This window comes from Strix aluco, chromosome 10, assembly GCF_031877795.1.
Source record: "Strix aluco isolate bStrAlu1 chromosome 10, bStrAlu1.hap1, whole genome shotgun sequence".
Lineage (NCBI taxonomy): Eukaryota > Metazoa > Chordata > Aves > Strigiformes > Strigidae > Strix > Strix aluco.
In genome coordinates this window covers 14,854,484-14,878,546 of record NC_133940.1, presented here as the reverse complement: position 1 = coordinate 14,878,546, position 24,063 = coordinate 14,854,484, and the positions used below count along the sequence as shown (strand labels likewise).

General features: G+C 40.3%; 1 protein-coding gene across 2 annotated transcripts; it reads right to left on the bottom strand.

Annotated features, from left to right (window-relative positions):
• Positions 1-743: 743 nt before the first annotated feature.
• RLIM (ring finger protein, LIM domain interacting) lies at positions 744-19,630 on the bottom strand. 2 transcript variants are annotated; one of them, XM_074835359.1, is made up of 4 exons: positions 19,456-19,630; positions 8,819-9,007; positions 7,891-7,974; positions 744-7,041 (listed from the first exon to the last, which is right to left on the bottom strand). In XM_074835359.1, exons 2-4 carry the CDS (start codon positions 8,985-8,987, stop codon positions 5,507-5,509), a joined length of 1,788 nt encoding a protein of 595 aa, XP_074691460.1. In that variant the 5' UTR covers positions 8,988-9,007; positions 19,456-19,630; the 3' UTR covers positions 744-5,506. The 2 variants fall into 2 exon arrangements, with proteins under 2 accessions (XP_074691460.1, XP_074691459.1); XM_074835358.1 differs by lacking the exon at positions 19,456-19,630 and adding an exon at positions 11,517-11,547.
• Between the last annotated feature and the right edge of the window lie 4,433 nt (positions 19,631-24,063).

Genomic DNA, 24,063 nt, shown 5'->3' with positions numbered 1-24,063 from the left:
CACGACTTTCCTCCTTACTGAACAGGAGCATCACTCACAGTGCTGTCAAGCATCAGCCCAGCTGTGATACTGCTACCCACCGCCGTGGCACCCAAAACACCGGGCATTGCGTGTTTTCAAGTTATAGATCAGCTCCCTAACCCCTTCTTTTTTTTTCACTATTAGCACGCCCCTCTCAGGTTGCTGCTCCCACTTCCCACTCGAGGAATGGGGTTGAGGTGAGGGAAGCACTGGTAATAAAGGCTTCCCATGCCCTAAAAAATTTCCTTCCCACTCAAGTAAGCATTTGCACGTACATCAGCTACTAATTTTAGGATGAAGTTTTTAGGCATATGTGAGAGCTTCTCCTGAAAGCTGCTGAACACTGCAAAGTGTATTTCCAGGGAGAATCTGCCCTGACAGCTCTGACCACTGGGCCCTGGTACTCATGGGCACCCGAAAAAGTCACGGCTACTACTTGAAAGACAACTTGCAGAAACTGCTTTGGTATCTCACATTATCCACTGACAGATTTACAGAAGTCTGGGACACAGTGAGATTTATTGCTTCAGTTTTATGTACTAAGGAGCAATAAATTCTTCCAAGAAGTTAACTCTATACCATTCCGACTCTTTTCTTTCTGCCCAGCCTCAAGGGAAAAGGCGTATGGAGGAAATAAATTCCTACCACATCTACCACCGTTTACTCCAGCGCATTCCCACCATAGGAAGAATAAACCCAAGGAGTGATGATCAAGCACAAAATGAACACTTCATGCATTTTATTGAGTCTATTTAAATTTGCATTATGACATCTTACATAGGGAACAAACTCCTCCTAAATGTTAGCTATCAAATCTGGTCAAACTGTTGTCCAATGACCTCAGAGTACCATTTTGTATTAAACAAGTCCCGTATAAACAGATGTAAAGCACTGTACAAAAAAAAAAAAAAAAAAAAGAAAAAAAAAAAAGAAAACTGTTACATTCTCAGTTGAATTCAGGGCTTCCCAACCAACAGCCTTTCTAGCAGGCAGTGAAATTCAGGAAGGGGTCTTGGGTATTTTTGCTTAAGGGAACAAAACCAGATAAAACAATCAAAACAAATTCAACGGTATGTTTCCCCATAAGAAAAAGAAGGAAAAAAAAGAGATACCTCATATCAAATAGGTTGGGAAGCCCTGGTATAACAGATGCAAACTTCTTTTTTTTTTTAACACAACACAACTTATATGTACTTTGGGTAAGTTACCATTGATTCTGTTTCTTCACCCTCCTTCTTCCCTTCCTAGTCAAGGATAAACAAACAAAAAACCTACTGTATGTAAGGGTTGGAACTATTTCTGAATTTGTTAGAAATTCCCTTACCATGGCTCCAAGCCAACCCTCATCCAAAGCACCTCCTCCTGGGAGAAGGCAGAGGAGCAGGCAGACGTTTCCACCACGACAGCTTCATCAGCCCCACACTTGCATACATACCCTTACTCAAGCAACGCGAGCCCCCGCAGGAGCAAGGATGACCGGTGAGAAAACTGAGACATCAGTTACACAAATGTACGCATTAATGAAAAGGATCCCAAATTAAAGATAAGGCTGCGGCTAAACTGGCAAAGCTGGATGAAACTTTGTATTGCAGTGTGACGGTGAAGATCACACTGGGAGATTCAGAAAACCCCTCATCGCACTGCTAAAAGTCAGAGACTGCTGGTCAGCCTTGACAGCATTTCTTTTCTCATCTTCCCATTAGACCCTCATTATTATGAGACCACTGGGAACCATCTCTTTGTGTAGGCAACCATTGCAAGATAAACATCGACTGCAGATATACCAGGGAAAGAGTCCTGTGGACTCTCCACATTTGCATAATCCAGACAAGTGACAGGAAACTGGAATGACAGTCATTATGGTCCATTGTGCCACCTTTGGTGGGAAATCCATTCGTTTGCAAGTTGACACAATGGACAATTATGGCTCCTTCAAAACTGGTACAGTATCATGTCAGTGCAGCTGCTGTGCCTGCACATCAATACTTCTTACAAAACGCCTTTCAACTTCTATTGAGTAATTTCTATGCATGCAGTACCTACACTAATCAAATCATTTTAAAAACAAGTCAATTAACTGCCTACAAGTTCTTTGCAAAAATCCCAACTTGTTCAAAGAAATAAAAAAGTGCGTGTGGAAGGGAAATCTAAGAAACCCCAGGAATAACTCTTCAGTCTTTTAACAGATAAAGCCCTGATTAAAAAAAAAAAGCAAGCACCCACAACTTTGTGCCAGTTCACAATCTGAGTTAAACTATCAAACACACTCTTAAATAGAAAATACTGTGCGTTCTTCTAGGTTTTGGCCTCGTGACTGCTTTAATTGCTGTGTATGAAGGTCCTGCGGGTACAGGTCTGTCCTGTCAGAAAGGAATTAAGCTCACATGCCAGATATATACTCACACCAGGAGCCTGGGTGGTTTGCAAAAAAACCGCGGTAACTACTGAGGCAGGCAATAACAAGGAACCTCCTTCAAAAATAAAATAAAGCAACAGCCTTCAATGCAAAAGGAACCATGCTGCTCTGAGCGAGGAGACAGTGACCCTGGCTTTGAAGGAGGCCAAGAGAGGCTCCCACACGGTGGCACTGTGAACCAGGCAGCTGATGCAACAAGGCTGTCTGCCTCTTCAGACTCCTCATTTCTACACAATCAGGCCTTTGAAAATAACAAAACTAGCCATTTTAACCCTTCATATGGCTACAAGCATGAGTCAAGCGGCCATATCCCTACTGTAATACCAAGAAAGCATAAATTGAGGGAAGTGCTAAGTACAAATGCTCAATACCAAAATGATTCATAAACTTAGTAAGGCTAACCATGAACCTTGTTAAATTAGAATGTCCTTCATGTTTTGTTAGCAACTGAAGTGTTAATATTGGCTTTTCCTAATTCCAATCTAACTTTAAAAGAATACAAATTGAATTACCACAGTGGCTGACATGAGTCAGCTACATAAAGAGGTCTTTGCTGTATCAGCAATTTAATTTCTGCCAACTCCTCCAGACATCAGACAACGAATCCCCAGCACCTTTAGTGTTGGAAAAGGTATATAAAATACTGAGAACATTCAAGGTCTTCTGAACCGAGGTTAAATTATTTGTTCTTGGTAGCATTTGGGAAACCTCCAACATTTTATTAGTTGCTATTGTTACAGAAAGATAAAATGTTAAGGCATGCCACTATTAAACTATTATAAAGCTGTAAAGTTGATTCTACCAATGCAAACAGTTACTGGAAACTCAGAACATTAAAAAGAAAGCTATGCTGAATGACAGTATCACAGCCGTGCTTCACACTAATCAGCACTAGTGGGCTCCTTTCTTTCTGGTCAACAGCCTTAGTCCTCATAGATTTTAAAATCTAACATGGTATTCACATAGAGAGGGTTTTTTCCTTCTAAATCTATGCTCCAGCAAGTCATAAAGCTACAGGAAGCTGCAACTGATAGCACGTATTTGCTATGTGAATGCTACTGGAAGAAATTCAGAAGTGTTATTTTGTTGAGGAAATTTTGGCAGAGTCCAGCACCTGAAATTAACAGCTAACTTCCAATTTTACAGTGATGCATGTCAGAGGGCAAAATTTAAAAACCTTATTTTTCTGTTCATAAAGAATACACTTAACCCCTCTACCACAATGGTGAGTCCCAAGCTCAATAGCCAGTCAGGGTTTCCCACTGAACCAAACACTGCAAAACACACACGTAGAAAAAATTTGGAATTTTGGGACATTGTGGAATTTTTAAGTAGCTGATGAGATGGTAAAATGGCTTAGAGCTGATATTATAGTTTATGCAACCACCACTATAAAACATCAAAAATGTGTTTTAATTAAGAAAGAGATAGGCCAGCTTTGGTTTTGTCATCTGAGGAACAAGCAACATTTCCCATATAGCCAGCAAGAGCAGTTCATATCACTTCGTAACTACTGCCCTAGAGTTGAAATAAATATTGCTTTCCCTGTTGCAATGTAAGCTAGGAAAAAAAATATAATCATTAGAGAATAAAACAAAGAAGGGGGCATTAAGGGTGAAGGATGTTTTCCCCTGACTGATGAGTTGAGGTACATTTTAATCTGTCCAGTAGGAGTATGAAGAGTTTGGTTTTTTAAAGTTATTCTATTCTTAGAATTTGCTACACATTTAAGTGCACTCCCACAATCAATTATAATTTTCAAATTTTACCTAACACACTCATGACATGTTTTCCAGTTAATATTTAAGTTATTTTTCTGTGACATGTGAGTCACAGGCTACCAACATGGATATATCAGCACGTTCACTCAACAGATCCAGATATTACTAACATAGCTGAAGCTTGTGGGGAATAAAATAAAAAAAAACCCTGTCAATACTTGTCTGCTGAATAGTTACACAGACTTGCCTCAAAAATTGAAAGTAAAAGGTGATAGAAAAATTGGGCATAAATGTCACTGAATGAACTGGTACATACCGGTTTGTATTATTACATATTAGCAACCATACCAAGAAATAACCAGCCATTAGAACAGTTTCTAATTTTTATCGTCTTTTTTGGTGGCATTACTGAGCCAAAACACTGCAATTATAACATTTAATTTCTGGGTTTTTTTAATGCAATTAAGATGTCTAATTCAACTGGTTTTATATTACAGTAGCTGTTCACATAAATAGTACAGATATGCACTGCTCTTGACAGGTACACAGTTACAAAAGCAGCTCTCTTGTATTTAGTTTGCTCTCTGTGTGGTGGGTTTTGTATGAAAAGCATTCTTGATTTCTAAGCATGGTACAATTTTAATTCTTAATGCATTAGTACAACAGTGCATTGGAAAAGTACTGAGCTTCTACAAAAAAGCTTTACAATTTTAAAACAGATTTTTTTTTTATTTAAACAAGCATAGGCAATTCTTATATTTCCACAACAAGATAAATATCCCAATTAAGCTAACAGCTCATCCTACAGCGTGCCATAGTGATGGGGAAAGGGCTAACATTAGTGTTATTTACAGAGCCATGTCCAATATTAACCCAGTATGAAAATTAAAAGTATGTTCAAGTGTGCAGTTAAGTTCATATTTTTTCAGATAGTTGGATTTCTTGCAAAAATTCCTCTACAACTCATGTACACTTAGCTGGGATGACTTCTCAAAGAACTCCTCATAAGCACAATCTTGAGGACAAAATATTTATTGGACTGGGATGGCAGGGGCTGGGTGAGGGGAAGAACTTAATACTCTTCACAAAGAAAAAAATATTTTTAAGTGGGTAGTTGTCTTTGGACAAGTGAAATTTAACACCCAAACCAACTAGATCTTGAAAACCCCAATTAAAGAAATTTTCCAATTTTAAAAGCTTGAATCCAGAGAAAATGCTTTCATGAGGGAAGATTCACTCCAGGTCATTACTATACATTGAGGTACCACTCAAAAAGTGGCCATAAAGGAAGTGACTTCTTTGCCCATCACTATCACACTAGCTGCTCGGCCATAAATTCAGATCTCATTTAGACAACACTCTCTCTGTTACCAGAAGCTAAGACTGCTCTGCGACAAATGGGACAAGTGGAATTTTCTGATAACCAGCGATCAATGCAGTGGACATGATACTCGTGCGAACAAGGCAATTTACGGAGCTTGTTGCCTTCCGTGTACTCTGTAATACACACGCTACAGGTTTTCAGAGCATCGCTCTCACCAAAATTCCTCATCGCTAGGTTGTCAATTTGTTCTTTGGTGAGTCCTCTTGGTTGGTCATCATCGTCTTCGTTTAGTAGGAAAAATTGTGCTAGGCTAAGGAATGGTAGAGAACCACTTTCTTCAAATGTGACCGACCCCCTTGTATTCCGACCTTCCCGTCTGGCACCAGATGTTGAGCCACCTTCATTACCACCTTCATACACCTCCCCTGAACTAACATCTGCACCTTCATTGCTTGAAGTACCTCCAGCTCCGTTCTGTGGCTCAGAGGCATCCACGTTCTGATTTGGAGTTGGGCCACTAGGATCTGCATCACTATCACTATACATAAAGTAACTCAGCTCTCCGAAGCCTGTCATTATCTGCCTTAGCATAGTCTGAATAGCAACTGATGTAGTCTCACTCAAGCCTGTGTTTAAGATCCTACGGATAGGAATCCTAATGGTACTGACATAAGTTCTCACTCCAGCCCGTTCTGAACGTGAAAACGTGCGCCTAAACCCTCCCCGTTCACTCTCATAAGTGACTGTGTTGTTAGGTGTCTGGGACCTGGACCGAGTTCTGTTGGCTATGCTGTCTCTTTGCCGATATTCTCCTGGACGAACTCTTCTGACCTGAAGATCAAGTACTATGGTAGGAGGCCTCTGCCCAGGAGTTGTGGACTCACTGGTGCTGTTAGTTTCTGAAGAGCCTGCTGCTTGAGGAACAGGTCTTGTTTCAGGGGTTGAAAACAGAACTGCATTTTCACTTGGCATCTCAGTTCCCACTGTATGCTGCCTTAATGTCACATGCTGCCTAGTTCTAGAGCTTCCCTCAGCTTCATTCACTGAGGAGTGGTCAAGTGTTTGAGATGATGTATTGTGATGAGACCTGCGAGGAGCCTCACTCACTGGATTAATAGGTGACCTACTTCTATCAGTCCTAGCCCGTGTTCTCCGCTGTTCTGGACTCCTACTTCTCGCTCTCCTCTGCCCTCTAGGAGGGGAAGCTTCCTCAGTTGTTAACTCCTCTGAAGTGCTCCTTTCTGATCCAGGCTGCCTTACAGATGGTGATTCAGACCTTGGAATTTCAGAGTCACTTTGGCCATTTTCCAAATCCTCCCCACTGGAAGGCTCTACAGATGGCTCATTCTCAGTTTCTGGATTTGTGTTCCCATTGTTACGGTTGACATTTATTTCCAAACTGAATCTGAAGTCACCACTATTCGGGTTAGTCCGGCTCACTGCTCTCCAAGACTGGTTTCCTCGTTGCCCACTTCGTGTTGTATTTCCAGTCTGTCGGACTGAATTAAGCCAGTCTATTATAGAATCTCCATTTGAAACATCTTCTGCGGACTCTGCACCTGCGAAAAAGACAGGGAACTACCAAAATTAGAGTACTGAGCTAATTTTGGAGTGATCTTTTCCAAGAACATAATTGCTTAGTTTAACAAGTGACAGTTTAGAAGTGCTTAATCCTATCAAGTGCTATTGTGGTTTTACACACAGCATCACAACTCTTATCTACCAGAGCTCTTTTAAGGGAGCAGGAGTGGACGTTTTTCTAATATGTACAGATAGGCTGCAGCCATTACATAGCAAGCAAATTGTCAAAATAACACATATTGTTTATCATAAGTAAATGGAAAGTCACATTCCAGGTGTCATAACACATCAATATTCTGTGTTTTCCTTTCCAAACAATTAAGTAATCTATCGACCACTAAATAGAGAACTAAGTTTGTCCTGACCCTTCACTTGAAGAATAGCTTTATAGCAAATCTATCTCACTGAAGAATGAACCCCAGTGGTAAGCTTCAAGCATCTTCCACCAGTCTTTATAGAAGAGTGATAACAAAAGCAATACAGCATCTTTGGAAGGGAAGAATGGCAAATTTTAAAAAAAAAAAAAAAAAAAAAAAGAGGCATTGCCAAAAAGCATCCCAGAAGGGAGTAGACAGGAAGGCAATCTTACAAAAAAAAAGAGAAACAAACCTAAATGAAACTTTATCTTGATGCAAGTAACAGATGTGTTATGTGTGAAATCTGTCCCAAACTGACCTCTGCAGCAGATATCAGACATAATGTTCACTTAAGTTTTGAAACAAAGCTCACCTTGCACCTGCCTAGGCTTAACTTGTTCCACTCCTGCACTCAAGTTAAGGTCCGTATGGGGTGCTAAAGTTAAGAGTTTTCACAAATACTGTATATACCTCTATTCTCATCACTGTTTTGCTGTGGCGGACCTTCTTTAACTTGGTGTAGCCTTCTCAGCAACTCTTCTTCAGTAATTTCACCTTAGAAAATAAGCAAAATTTTCCAAAAATATTTCCAAATCATATGTATGGCAAGCATTATCAAAAGCTTCTAAAGAAGGTACAAGCCACTGCTTGTCTTTTTTCTAATTAAATCCTGCCATAATGAGACTGCCAAATAGGTTGCTAAGGGGAAGTTCAGACACTTCAGCACCATTGTCCCAAGTTAAGTTTTGCTGAAACTGAAAGATCCAACAGTTTCAACCTATTCAAGACAGATGTGCTTTCTGGTTCTGTAATCTCTACAACTTATCAGCAATTTTCATCATCCTATACCAATTAAATGGCTGTCCAGAGCAAAATATTTAAGATAACACCTTCACAAGCATGAAAAAAGGTTTAAATTAGTTGAAGTCATGTTTTAAATTAGAACTGGTTTGAAATAGATATCATCCTATAAAGAGTCAAAGTAGTAAGTCAATTGAAAACTGACATAAAAATGCCCATGCAGAATCTCGCACCAGACTACTTATCCTAGTTACAAACACAAAATTTTCACAGAGATGCTTAAGGCAGATTACTTTTCAATCAAAAATGTCTAAGGGTCCATATAACTGAAACTGGGTCAACTCTGGGTGTTCCCACCAAGTTATGTAAACACTAGACTTTTGTAACTGATGAATCCACATCATCCTAACTACCTCTCCACTAGTCAGGGGACTGCTCAAATTTGAGTATGCACAAGTTAGCAAGAAGCTACTTCCTACCATGGAGCACAACTGCAGCACACAAACTAAATGGGTGAAACAGTTTCAGGAGAACAGAAAATGACACAAATCGCCTACAAGCAATTCTAGTAAGATGTACATACACAAGCATTACCTACCTGGTGTTCCCAGCAAATTGTTATCTCTCATAAGCCTGTAGTCCTCTTCACTCAGGTTGTTTACAAACTGATAGAAAGCTTCTTCTCGATCTAACCGATCTAGCTGACTCTGACGTTGTGCTTCTGATTGATCAATATTTCCTTTATCACTAGAATCTGAGCTTTCCATCTTGATGAGTGGAAGAGTACCTAAAAATGAGAAAACAAACTCTTCATCCAGTGTAGTGAAATACAGCATAAAATTTAGGCATGTTTAACCTGTACTACATTCTTCATTGTTATCCTTAAAAGGGGGCTGGGGAGTAGTTTGCTAATGAAGCTTCAGTTATGATGAGGTGCATAACCACAGGGATCAAAAATTAAATCATTCTCAAAGCATGAACCTCTTCAAGAAGTACAAAATCTATGCCCATCATTATCAAATACTCCATAAAGCAGCAAGTATGAACATGTGGAATATCATCTGCCCTAACCCTTAGTCCATCTACACATTCACACAGTTGACTAGATGTCCATGACTATCTGCTTTTTAGGATAAAATATTCCTAATACTGCAACTGCCTCACAATGCATGCCTTACGGTGCCATACAACAGTGCAGTACAAGGCATAAGACATCCTTGATCATGCTCTCTAACTCTAAAAAAACCCCATGGGATATGTTCATTACTTCGTCCTGCCTGCTACAAGAAACACCCTCCTCATCATCCAAGTGAATTTTAACAGAATGAAGTGGTTATGAAGAATTCAAATATAGAAGATGGAAGATGCTATGGAACACTATGTGTGAAAAAAAAAAAGGCTATAAATTTCCTCAAAAACAGTTTGTAAAATCAACTGTATAGTTTTATGTCAAGAGAAGAATTTGCTTACACGTTTCAGCATTTACTGAATTACTGATGTTGATGACTAAAATTTCCAGGACAAAACTCCACAGTGTATACCAGCTATAACTTCTGCTATAAAAAACTCTCTTCTATATTGCATATTTTTAAATACAATACTCTCCTCATATCGTTTTTCATTTGGATAAGATCTTTGTCAATGTGTGTCTCAAAAAAAATGATCAATGAATACCATGTCTATATTTGATAAATATTATAATAAAATACATGCAAATGCAGGAGACATTCTGGCACTAGTTGCGCCATGCAAATATATCAAATGAAGTTAGAATAATAACTGGTTTCCTTAATCACTGTGCCTCGCTATTCACAACATCAAGAATTTTCCTGTACAACTGGTAGAATCTAGTTACTCAGAGAGGTGATTAGCAAGCTAATCCTCTGCATGCTAAAAAGCTCTGCAATAACATCCCCCATCAGAAAACATTCCTTTCATTTAAACCATACTTCATGTGACATGAAAATACTGGAAGAATAAAGCTTTTCTGCTTCTCACTGGAAAATTTCCAACACTTAGACATCTGTCTAGTGCAAAAAGCATCTTTTTTTGGTTTGTCAGCACAGCTGTCAAGTCAAGACTGCCCACAGTTTACATCAGTGCTTCTCCACAGAAGAGCAGCACTGCATGATCTCCAAGAGTAGTTTATTTCAGCTGCTGTTGTGAAAATTAAAGTGCACTGACAACCTCAGTGTGTAACAGTAGAAAATTCCACAGGATAGGACATCCCATCGTTGCAGACTTGCAAATTATAAAATAGCTACTCCAATCCTCTTTGTCTTGAATTCTGATGCAGTAGAACTTGCTTTCTCTGCATTGCTAAATCTCTGGTGCAATCTAAAGACTGCACAGCCTGTCTGAAGACTCGCATGTGACGTGCTGTCAAACACACCAATAAATGAACCCACTCACAGTGAAAGTTGCACAATGGTTTCAGCAGGTATGTTCAACTCTGACTGGGCTCAGTTATGAAATCTCAATCTGTATGCCCTTCACATCTCAGACATACTTCTAATGAGAACATAGCTTGCTTGAAACTCAAACAACTTTTTACAAGCTTTCTGTAGCAGAATTATGACTCCAAGTAACTTCACTTAAAGACATACTCATTCTAGAGAAGATACCAGAAATACAAAGACAGGTGCTAATTTTAAAAGAAACATCTGAACAAAGCCTCAGGTGGAATGAGAGACCTGCATCCAAAATAAAACTCTGAAAGATGCATTAGTTCTCTGGGGATACATACCAAAACTCTAACCAGCACTCCCTTTTTTAGGACAACAAATGAAACAAAGTTGACAATGAGATTAAGAAAATAAGGAAATGTAATAAGTTGCTAAGGGACAGGAGCAGCATAAAGTTTTGTAAAACGTTTTCCCCAAAATGACTGCCACCTTGGTGTTTACTAACTTTAAGACACATAGAATGTCTTCACAAAGATGGCAATATTAACATATTCATAAGCATTAGATGGATTCTACAACACCTTTTAAAAAAGAAAACTGCATTATGCATACAACGCACAACATTTGTTTACTGCTTATGCTTTGAAACTTTCCTTTTAACTGCAAATTCCAGTGCTTGCAGGCACCTTAGCTATATAATGCCTGTTTGATTTAAAGACCTTTGCCTATTCCATTTCAGAAGATGAAGGGGCACTGTTCCTGATCAAGGAAAAAGGGTCAAAACAAGTGAAGGTGGGGGGTGTGTGTGGATCTCTTCTTTACCAACATACTGACATACGCTTTGACATGTGATCCTTTAGGAAATGCTCAGAATAAGTCAGTCAGTCTTACTTATTTCCAAGTTTGCTCCTCTCTTCTCCATCATCTCGTTTCTTCCCTCCTAAACCACAAAATCAGCTATTGATCAAGACTGAAAGGATGCTATTGCTAAGAAAAAACCCTCCGAGGTGGGTATTTAATTAATTAGGATTTAAGTAGTAAAATTATTTAATCTACATAATTACTATTTATTAATAATTGGCTACTTATTAATTTATATTAACATTATTTATTATTATTAATTTACATTAAGTATTTAATTTACATTAGGAATATTTCTACTAGTGACAAAATCACTGTATTTTCCTATTGCAAGCTACTGTAACACATTATACTAGCCCACTGTACCCCAATTTCATGCTGCTTAGCTTCGATGTCCTAGAAATGCTATGTATCTATATGGGATGTTTACACTGATGAAAACACAGATGGCAAAGAAACGCATAAATGCGCATCAACACATTCTCCCTGTCTTACTGTTGACAGCAAATGGGATGATACTCTTCAAACTAGAGCTCTGATATTATAACTAATAAATGGAAAATAGGATTTCTACCCCAAGGCTTCTGTTACTTTCTATCTCTTCACTGTCCACTCAGCTCATTGTCCACATTGTCCATTTTAAGCTTCACCTCCCACACCACTGCAGAGCACTACATTACCAGACTGAATTTACTAGAATATCTAGACTACTACTGCCTCAGCATGACTCCATAGGTTCCATCTGGCTGTGCAACAGGATTTCCACAGTGGCAGTTACTATGTTACCTCACTCCTATTTCAGCATGGAAAATGTTGCCTAAATAACTTGAAAACCTGTCCCTCATTCCGGATTCTGCTCTCAGCTCATACGCTACAGAAAATGAAGGCTGACTTAAGGAGTCTGACTACAGTAACACAGGGAAACTTGATGAGGGAAAACCAACAGGTATGCTATTAAGTTACAACAAAATAACCCACATTTGATTATCTAATAAGCAGGTAATCTTCAACTGTTTCTTCCAGGCGTATAGTTCAACTCAAAGTAAGACTGTTCTTATCCAAGTTAAAAGATTCAGAATTTCCTTCTTTAGTGTCCTTCCTTGTCAGCACTGAGTTGACAAAGGGTGGGGAAGGTCACATCTATGAGCAGGAAGTTCAAATCTGTCGATTATTGCTAACTTCAGCTGAGATACCCAGCAATGAAAACCTCTTTATGGAAAACAGCGGGTGGAAGCACCTAAAGGTTGCACAAAACAACAGAATCATGGTTAGAATAAACAATTTTCTCCTTTAAAAAAAAAGGAAATGAAGGGAAATATTCTTCAGCAAGCTGTACGCCAAGACACATTAACTAGAGTGAATCTTAATTGGTGTTCCCATCCTTCCACAAGTCAACAAAGTATCTTCCCTGCAATTATGCTTCAACAGTCCTGGCGATTTCAGAGCACAAATGACTGTCTCTCCACTGCTGCCAGACTGCAGGAGCAAAACCAGTAAGCCCACAGAAGGTATTGTTGGTTACATTCTTTTATTGAAGAGGAAGTAATGCTATGCTCTTTTGGATAGAAACAATTTAAGAGTACCAGATAGTCCTTCAGCAATGCAAAGTTATCATTCTTACAGCACAAGAAGTATTCTACATTTTCCCTTATGCCAAGTCATGTGTAAACTAAATCCAATCAGCCAGGAATTTACTACTGCTTAAAAACAATCTAGTGGGGCAGCAGGCAGTGATAAAATACTTGAGTTGTCCATTTACCTTCAACAAAAACACTGTGTACCTTCATCCTGCTTAGCATTTACGGACTACAGAATTCTTTCCAGAAAAAGTACTAATGGACCATAACACACAGTGATAAATCACTAGCTCTTCCTCCTTCAAAAATGTGACATCTGTATTGAATACCAAGACACTACCTCAGCCTGCATTCCTGATTTTCTAAATTTAGAAAAATTACATAAAACATTAGAATTCTCATTAAACTAGGTAAAATTTAGAAGATCTGAGAAACTCAGAAATCACTCATTTGCAGGGTTAAATGAAATAACAATACCTTAAAGTTATAATCTTCATTAGATTTATGGGACAAGCCTCAAATTTTAACAGGCACTGAATTAAACTGCAGCAACAACTCAGATGCTCACGAACTAGCTGTGCAACAAAAATTTCCTCTAAAATTCTCTCCATCTAGGTGTTACCAGTATTTCAACGTTACATGAGCATTTGTAGTGCCCTGTATGTTAGGAATGTTTCCTGAATTACCTCACGTCCCAGCAACATAATTAATACCTTTGTATAAACAAAAAAGATGATGGCAATATGAGTGTTTCATAGATGTGCTCAGCAGAAGGCTAATTTCTCATTTATGATTCATAACCTCATCTTAATTAGGTACTTCAACTGGTAGAACACCTTGCTTACTTCCAGTCTGCAGAAATTATCAAACCCTTTGACTAAAAGAAGTGACTCAGTAGTGGAAGCCAGAAATACTTATTTTCTGTTTTGGGTTGATACAAGATTAACTATTTTTTCCTTCCATGCTTTCACTGAACATACCTCAAAGACATTTTAGCTCTACAACAGAAGTACAACACAGCTGTCTGTTCAAAGTGCTTTCCATGAACTCTGACTTCAGCAGCTCTAACATACCATCCCGTTTGGCAGGACTAGCCCCAGCCAGCAGTCTCTCCAATTCCATTTCTCAAATGACACAGGAACAGCAGCTAGAACAGGCAGTTCTGTTACCCCATGGTCTTTAAGCACAAACAGAACCAACTTCACGTGCAGTATCCATCTGACCCACCCCACCTCCCAACTACTAGATTTTCCAATTAGACTTACAAGTTGAAAAATAGTTTCCATGCCAGTCAGTATCCAATTTCTCAATACTCAAAACTACAAGTAAGACATAACAGAAACTACATTTTCATCTTAAATATTTCACCGTTCAAGTCTGCAAGCTCAAAAGCAGAAGCAAAAACTGTTAGTGAATCCTATCATTAAAGGAAAAAGATACCAGAAAACAGTGAAATGAAACAGCTACCTATTTGCATTATACATGGAGCTTCATTATGTGAAGTTTGTTTTTTTTCTTTTTGTGCAGGTGCACAAGCTTCCTTTTGTGATCACACCAAAGGCTTTGATAGCATAGGTACAATTCACTCATCCACATCTTAGAAATAGTAACAAGTAACAAACTTTCAAAGTTGCATCATGAATTTTGGATCTACTCTTTTTTTTTTTTTCCCTGCTAGTCTTGCTTTCTGTTGACACTGTGATGAACAACAGATCTATGCTCTTACTAGATTTCTACAGTCACCACAACTTTTAAACACTCAAGAACTCCCTATATCCTTTTTGCCTCAAAAAATATCATGGAACATGTAACACTTCTGCAAAGTTGGAAGAAAATTTTGTCTTCTATGAAGTGTTCCCTGTAAACTGCTATAAAATTTAAATGATCTTAACAAGGGGTGTTAAGCATCAATTCAGCTATTTCACTACCCCAGTGTGTTTCAAAGCAAAGGCTGTAAAACAAGATGTCATTCTGAACATACTTTTTAAACAATAGAAAGCAGATGAATACTTTTGCAGAACAGTTGCAGAAAATTCAACAGAATAAAAAAAGTAAAAGAGAGAAAAACATTTCAATAGAACCAACTGTTGAGATGGAGAGAAACACTCCCAGATGTACTATCAACTCCTGAGAAGTCAGAAGGAAGTGAAGAAATAAAGGTACAGAATCCCAGCAGTCTCCAACAGTCCTCAGTATCTAAGGCAGAGTAGCCATCTTACTGTATAAATTCCCAAATCAATGGGATCCAGTTAAAGAAGAAACAAAACTCACTGCAGTTTTCCAATGGTATCTTCCATATGAAAGGGTAGAGCTTAGCAATTCCAGAATACTGAGAGCATGTGGAACGAAGATGGAGCTCTGAAAATAAATTGCAGTAAGAACTGCCAAAACCAGGGCTTCACATTTTATCATCTGCACTTACTAAAACAACACTTTTCACATACAAGTTAAAAATAAAATTAAGATAGTACTGCCTTTTGCCCTCAAATTCAGATGATATCACAGAAGAGAAAGCTTAGCATATACAAGGTGTAACAAGTTTCCAGCACTGGAGTCCCAAGAAATTATGCTCTTTTGCCCCAGAAGTGAGCTTCCTGCTAGGTCAGCAAGCAGAAGGCACACTCTGAAGCTCAAAGGAGGAAGTAACACTGCACAATTAACACAATTAACCAGTGTTGACACTGAGAGACGGCAATATGAACAGGATTGACATCCAAGGAAGTTGTACCCACAAACCTACACGATGACCATCATGTAGTGTTTTGATTTCTGAAGAAACAGAACTTCTGCGTAGTGAAAGCACTAAGCCAACCATAACTCATTGAATTTCAATTAAAAAAGAAAAACCTGTCTGTAAATTTACTACTGAATCTCAATGTCCCCACAAAACTGCTAATACAGCTACTACTGAAAGTAAAAGGCTGTCGTGGTTTAAACCCGGTCAGGAGCCAAACACCACACAGTTGCTCACTCACCCTTCCCCATCCTGGGGAATGGGGGGGACAACTGGAGGGGTAAAAGGAGACTCGCAAGTCAAGAACAATTTAATAATAGAAATAAAATAAAATTAAAATGATAATGATAATAATAGAGTACAAATGAGTAATGCACACCCAACCACTATTGCTCACCACCCGCTGACTGAGGCCCAGCCTGTTCCTGGCTAGTGATCCCAGAGAAGTGAGAATCCCGAAACCGCAATCCTGGAAGCAAGAGCGAGCTTCCCGATCAACCCTCATCTATATACTGAGCATGATGCTGTTGATATGGAATACTCCGTTGGCCAGTTTGGGTCTGGTGTTTTGGCTCTGCTCCCTCCCAGCTTCTCATGTACCTGCGCACAGGCAGGACATGGGAAATTGAAAAGTCCTTGATTTCCTAGCAGCAACTAAAAACATCAGTGTATTATCAACATTCTTCTCATACCAAATCCCATACTGAACCCAAAACACAGCATTATTCTCGGTACTAAGAAGAAAAAAAGTTAGCTCTATCCCAGCCGAAACCAGGACAAAGGCCAATAAAACAATGACAATCACTACAACCACAACCCACACAGGAATTCTGATACATGGATTTTTGTTGCTGTTGATGTCTAGTGCCTAACAAATATAGAAGTGGAAAATAAAATTAAGTAAAATTTATTTTAATTTAAATAAATATTTGTAAGACTAGAATTCTATTTCTGATGATATACCAAGGCAGGCAAGCTCAAGCATTTTAACAAGACTACGTGCACATATATCTCGCATATTGAAGAGTGCTCTAAGCAAAATGTTTTTAAGTTACTATGGAGAAAATGCGCACTGACTTTTCCTACATATTATCATTAGATGGTTTTCTGAGACCATACAACTCTGCAGACCTCCCTGAGTAAAAAGCTGAGCTTCAACACTGCATATCAGCAAAAAGTTACTAACAAGTACCTCGTTAATATAAACCTCAACAATTTGAAGGAGTCACAGGCTTGTATGTTTCTTATGGTCCTAACTGCAGTCAAGAACCTGTGCAAAAGCAAAACGGAGTCTCTGTGATGCTTCTGGCTATCCCTACTCACCATTCAAAGATCCTGACACTAAGTTATGACACTACTACACTGTTTAGAAGTACTGTTTCTGAGATGCACAAGGCCATCGTAAAAATATCTTGAAGATGGAGATGCTGACGTTTGTTTTACCCCTTCAAGGTTAATTTTTGCGAGCTCAAGTTAATCTCAGTCTTGATGAAAATTTATCAAATCAAAAAAACTTAGATAAATACCAAATAATCTTGTTTGGATTCAAATGTTTTAGTAATTGGACACTGAGTTCTCTACAAAAATATTTAGAACAGTCTAGTAACATCTTAGGCTACGTCAAATTTGACTTAAATGCAATCTTTAGACTCAAGTATACAAAGTCATAACATTTTTTTTTTTTTTAAACAGCCATAACAAAGTACAACACTTCCACTGCAACTAGAAGCATTTTATTAAGATCAATTATTCTGATACATTCCCATAAGGAAGAGGAATAAACGAAGAAGCTAGGTGGGTATATTAATATATAGGTGTTTTGAAAACATTTTCATTTAAGGATCACACTATCTATTCCCCTAAAAATACCAGTACAAAAAAAAAAAAAAAAGGACACATGTAGCAGAGACCAGACACTTGTAACACTGTTTTCCAGTACACCTTGGCATGTCTGTGAATTCAGTAATATGGAAAATAAATATGATACAGATGACAACCCCTACATGCTTGAAAAATGCTGCTGTGGTTACTTCAGCGACAAACATTATGTAGTCAGAATTGCTGATGAAGAGAACACTGTGGTTGTTATGCTTTAGTGGTCTAACACAACAAGAAGCCCTTAATTTTATAGTGTGTGGTGTGTTTTCCATTGTCAGTTAACAGGCAAGACATAATTCCAAGCCATAATTCTTTTAATTCCAAAATGGTAAACCTGTAAAGGGAATACAGTCAGTTTAACTGCTGGTTGACCCCTACAACAAAATTAATCATCTGACTCTCAATTAAGATCATTAACTGCACAAGAAGCAGACAACTTTTTTTTAAAAGACTTGACAAGTCACTGCAATTAAAATTGAGGGATAAATTGGTGTCAGAGCTTCTTTAGCATTTTGACAATGATTTTCAACTTGAAATTAACCAGTACTGCCAATACGGACAGGGAAAATAAATCAGATGTACGATGGTACTATTGGGCACAATCGAGTTTGAATTCTTGTTTACAAGCTTCTCTGCATAAAGACTATCTTTCTGAAAAATGGTGAAACAAACAAAACTTATTAAAAAAAGAAATCTGTATTTTGTGCTGTGAAACCTTTTGTCAGGCTCCTTCTACTACACCTGAAAATCAAGCACATAACAAACCTTAATAACTACATTATATATGTAGTATTATATACAATCTGATATTGCTCCTCCATTAAAGCAGATCACTGAAAACAAAGTAATAGATCTAGCTGGACTTGACAATGGTTTTGAAGCACAGTAAACAGAAACCTTAAATGTCAACAAACAGTATTAAAAAGGGAAGGAAGAACTTGCATGGGAAACTAAGGTGACAGAGCAAAAATGACGAGATTAACTGGAGAGAAACTAACAGAATGGGAATAGCAAACATCACATGTTTTTAACAGGTCACAAGCTGATCAAGACCCTTACAACAGACACGGTGAGATACGAAGAAATCCTCTTGCCTGTCTCCCACAACAAGGCTTCTTGTCTCAACTCACGGGAAGAACAGACTGAAAACACGGTCCTGAAGAGCTGTGATTTCTTAGCTAGGCACTAAACAGTATGGCGAGGCCCAAGATAGCGGCTGTAATTCCCCCCCACACTCCACCCCTCCAAAAACGGGCTAGTTTCAATTCCTCCCCCAAACCAAGCAGATACCTAGAGAGTGAGTGGCCCAGCAGCCCCCCCCCGAAGGGGGAGCGTAAAACCTCCCCCAGCTCCAAATGGAGAAACAGGTTCGCCCCGCTTCAGCGGGAGGCCCTGCCACACGCCCCGGGAGAAAGGCTAAAAGTCCCCAGGGTGGTAGAGCCCAGCCTATCGGGAGGAGACGGCGGCCGAGAATCCTCGCAGTGCCCCGGGCACACCCGCGCGCAGACCGCCATCACCGCCCCCAGCTTCATCACGGCACCCCGCTCCGCCTCTGCCGCGGGGCGGTTTCGGCCTCCCGAGCCCCGCGGAGCCAGCAGCCACCCTACCCGGGACCTCGCAGTCCGCACGGCGGGGACGCAGAGCAGGGGCAGAGGTACCCCGCGTCTCCCGGCTGCCCCCGGCTCCGGGCGGGGGCCGCAGGCGCCGCCGCCTCCCCTGGGCCTGGGCCTCTCCCTTCTCCGGGCCATTTTGAGAGTCCGCCTCCGGCCTCGATACTCACCGCCCGCCGTCGCCGCCCGCCGCCGCCTCCCCAGCTCTCGGTCCACTGCTCTCCCCACTCCCCAGCGGGCTCGGTCCTAGCTCGCCCCACTCCGTCTGTCCCCAAACAGCCGCAGCGTCGCCCTCCCTCCCCTCTCAGGCGGCCATTTTCTGCTCCATTGTTACCAAGAAACGGGGGCCCGGAAGCGGCCGCCGGCAAACGGAAGTGAAGGCGCACGCGGCTCTGCGCAGGCGCCGCCCCTCCCCCTGGGGTGAGGGAGGGGGCGAGCGCGGCCCAACGAGAGGAGTGTGGAGGACCGCGCGGGTAGAGCGGCCCCAGCGCCACAGGGGCGCCGCCATTTTGAAGAGGGGCAAAGGCCGAGGGCTGTGGCCGGGTGGCATGGAGGCGTGGTGGTTGGTGGGGCCCTTCGCGGCCACCCCTTAGCCCACAGCCTCCTGCTGTCCCGGAGGGACACGGAGGGTCCCTGGTCTCAGCAGTGCATGCCTATGGTGCCATATACCCACAGGAGCCAGGCCTGTCAGTGTAGGGGGCCATTTAACGTCACCTCATGGTGTGTGCAGGGCAGGGGTGCCAGCACTTAAGGCTGACAGTGGCTGGCATTTCCAGAAGCCAAGTCGACAATTGGCAGCAAGTACTGGAGGCTGTTGGTGGGGACATTCATTCTCCTTAACCCCCAACCATGGCAGGGTTTCCCCTCTCACACCAGGTTTTCTCTGCTGCTTAATGTAGCATTGTGTATTAGAGACAACAGTCGCGCTATATAAAAGCTAAGATATACTTGTTTTCCAATATGAGCCTTAATTAATTGAGCACTGGACTTCCCATGTTCTGTAAGGCCTGTTCTTTGGTTAAATTTTTCTGCAGTTCTACCCTTCTCACCTCTGAAACTATAAATGGCAGCTGTGTTACCTCCCAGGTGAGCCCATCTCCCTCATGGCCTTCTGGCAGAGAATTGAAATCAGAAATCGGTGAGACATATTGGGAAGAAAACTGTGGCTGAAAAGAAATAGGAGAGAACCAGGAGAGAAGAAAAGACAATCTTAGTTTTGAACCCAAGGGGGCTTGTGCCATACTGAGTATCGGTGCTAGTTTAAGGAGAGGGAAAAGTTAAGGCTCTGCAGACTTGTCTCCCATGGAGAACAGAAGGGATTCCCACAGAGTTTTGAAAGATCCAATTTTAATGCCTGAAAAGTCTATCTTGCAAAAGACTTGCAAGGAAGTCATCTTTGTTTTCAAGCAAGATCCCATACATAGAGAAAAAACATACCTCTGAGGATTTACATAGTTTCAGGAAGCCCACAAGACGCCTTTGTTTTTCCTTTTGGCAGTTTATTATAATGGATTACTGTCAAGTTTAGGGGTGGGTTGCATTTCAAGGTTGTTGAAACATAAATGTGTAGAAAGATACAAGCCCAACTTTCTGTGTAAATGAAGTGTTTTTCTATATTCACAGTTTAAATTTCTCCCTTCAGACTTGAGAACTCCAAAGCATCTACAGTGTTCATCCTAGAGAGAATGGAGGGTCAGGTACAGGGCATATTTCTCATCAGTTTTATTTGCCACAGCATGGTACCAGGAAAGGAAGTAGGCTAGAAACTCACTGAACTGAAGGCCATGATGCCAAAATCATTAGTAATGGAGAGCAGAAGCAGTCCCAGTTTCATCTGGAGCAGATGTAGCTTCCCAACTATATTTTTGTTGAAATAACCAGAACATAAAGCATGGAAGTTTATTCCAGCTGCAGAAGGACAGATGGTACGGCATACAGTTGGAGTGATGGAGAAGTGATACCTAATCCACCATAAAACTTGCTTGCAGCAGGTTAATCTGTTATGTTTTTAAAAGCAAATTGGAGTTGTGAGTGTGAGTTGAGATCAGATCAGTCCTTTGCATCATTGCTGCAGTATAGGTCCTGTATTACTTTTGGATATAATGTAGGGTCAAACCATGATGTAATAGCTCTGGTTTGACTGTTCAGTGTGAGTAAAATTAAAAAAAGATAAATTAAGAAGAGTAAATTTAATGTCACAAAGCAATTTTGCAGTTTTAATGAACCAAAATATTTGTCATTGGAAAGGTGCCTTGTTCCTGACCCACGACAAACAGATCTTTTTATGTAGACAGTGCTCCTACCTCTGACACATTCCAGTAGTTGGAGAAACTGTATCCCCTGACGAGAGAGACCCTGTGTGTGTATGTACACTTTCATTTTTGGCAGACATCTTTGAAGCAGGCAAAAATTCGTTCTGTTGTCAAACATCAATAATTCAGGGAGCAGATGATCGGCACACAATTGATCCAATTTATCATGGAAAGCCTCGTGCCGACAATTGATAAGACTGCCACCGAGTGTGAGTATTGGCAATTAGTAAATCAGCAGGACATCTGTCAGAGTGCTCCAATGGCAGACCTCAAAGAACTGAAGAAATAGGAGGCAACGTGACTGCGACAAAGTGATTTATGCATGAAAGTGAATCCTGTCTTTTCTCCTTACCTTCTCTGAATACCAGGCAAGGTCAGAGGAGGATAAAAGTGGCTTTGTTATACACCAGTAACCTACGCAGCAAAATGTTAGGGATTATTGAGCAAATGGGAGGTGAAGCATATTCTACTATTTGAACAGAGAGCTAAGATGATGGTTTATGTTCCTGGAACAGCCTCTCAGTGTTTTATGACATCTGACAAGTAATTTTGTTTGCTTGTCTCTTTATTTCCCCTCAATAAAATACTTTTAATTGATTAATCTTACCAAAAATCTTGAAGATCATCAGATGGCAATCAACAGAGGAATAAAACATGTTATTCTTTAGCTCCGTGGGTGAGTTCAGACTCTTCAGGCAGATATTTGCCAGTTTGCTGGGATATGAACGCCCAGTGATGCACAGAGACGGCAGCTGAGTTCTGCTGATTCATGCCTTACTTCAGTGGTAAAAACTTGTAGATGAGGTCCTGGGCAGACAGCTAAGGAAGAGTACCTCCCTCAGTGTGATTTGGTGGAGTTTATTTGCAAATGCCCTCACAGGGTCCTTCAGGTGCAGAATAAGCTCTGATTTTTCAAAACCACGTAGTGGATTTCAGTATCCAGTTGACATTAATAGCAATTAATGGCCTGTGCACACATATATCCTTAAGAGCTTTGAAAAAATTAGGATCAGCATAGCAGCATATTTCAAAAAGCTTGTAGGGGAGAATATATTTGCATAGAAAACTTTGCAGTATAGGGAAAAAATCCAAAATCTATAGCAAAAGCATGGTGTAATTCATACTTAAATGCTTTCAATTTGCTAATGTATGTATAGCGAAGGAGAATTGCAACACTTTTCCATGGTAAATTTAATGTCGTTTCCTTCAATGAGGGTAAATAAATTTGCTTTAAATCCCCCAGGGTCTTAAAAACTGGTTATTTGGTATGCAGCGATAGATGAGAAAAATGTTGATTTTTTTTCCTAAAAAGATATTAAAATAATTTATTGACAATATAGATAAGTAATAATCCAAATGCAGTGAGGTGAGAAAAATCTGAATCCTCTTGGGAGCTTCTAAACCTGAAGCAAAAAAATAAAAAAAAGACCTGCCAAACTCAAATCCTTATATACTCAAAGTATTAGCAGAGCCAGGTACTGAGCAGGCAAATGAAGCCAATTTACACTAATATACCAGCCCAGAACAAACTTGAGAGAAAACCTAAGGATATAACAATTCCTAACAGTTTACCTTTGCTCTTTTCTCCATCTCAGCTCTTCCGTGCTGACGACAGGCCCTCTCCTTCGGTAGACAGGTGGATGGAGGGTCCCTTTTCTTCTGATGGGGAGAGAAGTCTATATTTATGGCTCATACAACAAAGTATTTTCTATTCAAATAATATCGCAGGTTATTCCAGCTGCTTATTTTTAAATCAGCAGGTCTGGCATGCTAATTTTAAAGAGCTGGAGAAGAATCTTGTACCTTAAAGAGGCATTTTTAATGGTGTTCAGTAATTTGCTAAATTCTGATCTGGATCTTGTGTGTCTGGCAGTGCTGTGCTCTTGGAAGAATTTACATACAGGTACTATCCTTCCACATCTGAGCTTTTAGATTGCCATCCTCAATCACAGGATCATAGAATCATTTAGGTTGGAAAAGGCCTTTAAGATCGAGTCCAACCGTTAACCTAACTGCCAAGTTGGCCACTAAACCATATCCCCAAGTGCCACATCTACATGTCTTTTAAATACCTCCAGGGGTGGTGACTCAACCACTTCCCTGGGCAGCCTGTTCCAGTGCTTGACAACCCTTTCAGTGAAGAAATTTTCCCTAATACCCAATCTAAACCTTCCCTGGCACAACCTGCGGCCATTTCCTCTTGTCCTATCACTTGTTACTTGGGAGAAGAGATTGACCTTCACCTCGCTACAGCCTCCTGTCAGGTAGTTGTAGAGATCAATAAGGTCTCCCCTCAGCTTCCTTTTTTCCAGGCTAAACAACCCCAGTTCCCTCAGTCGTTCCTCATAAGACATGTGCTCTAGACCCTTCACCAGCTTCATTGTCCTTCTTTGGACACGCTCCAGCACCTCAATGGTATCAATCTAAACCTGCACTTCTAATGTAAATCTCGTGGTGGACCTTGAC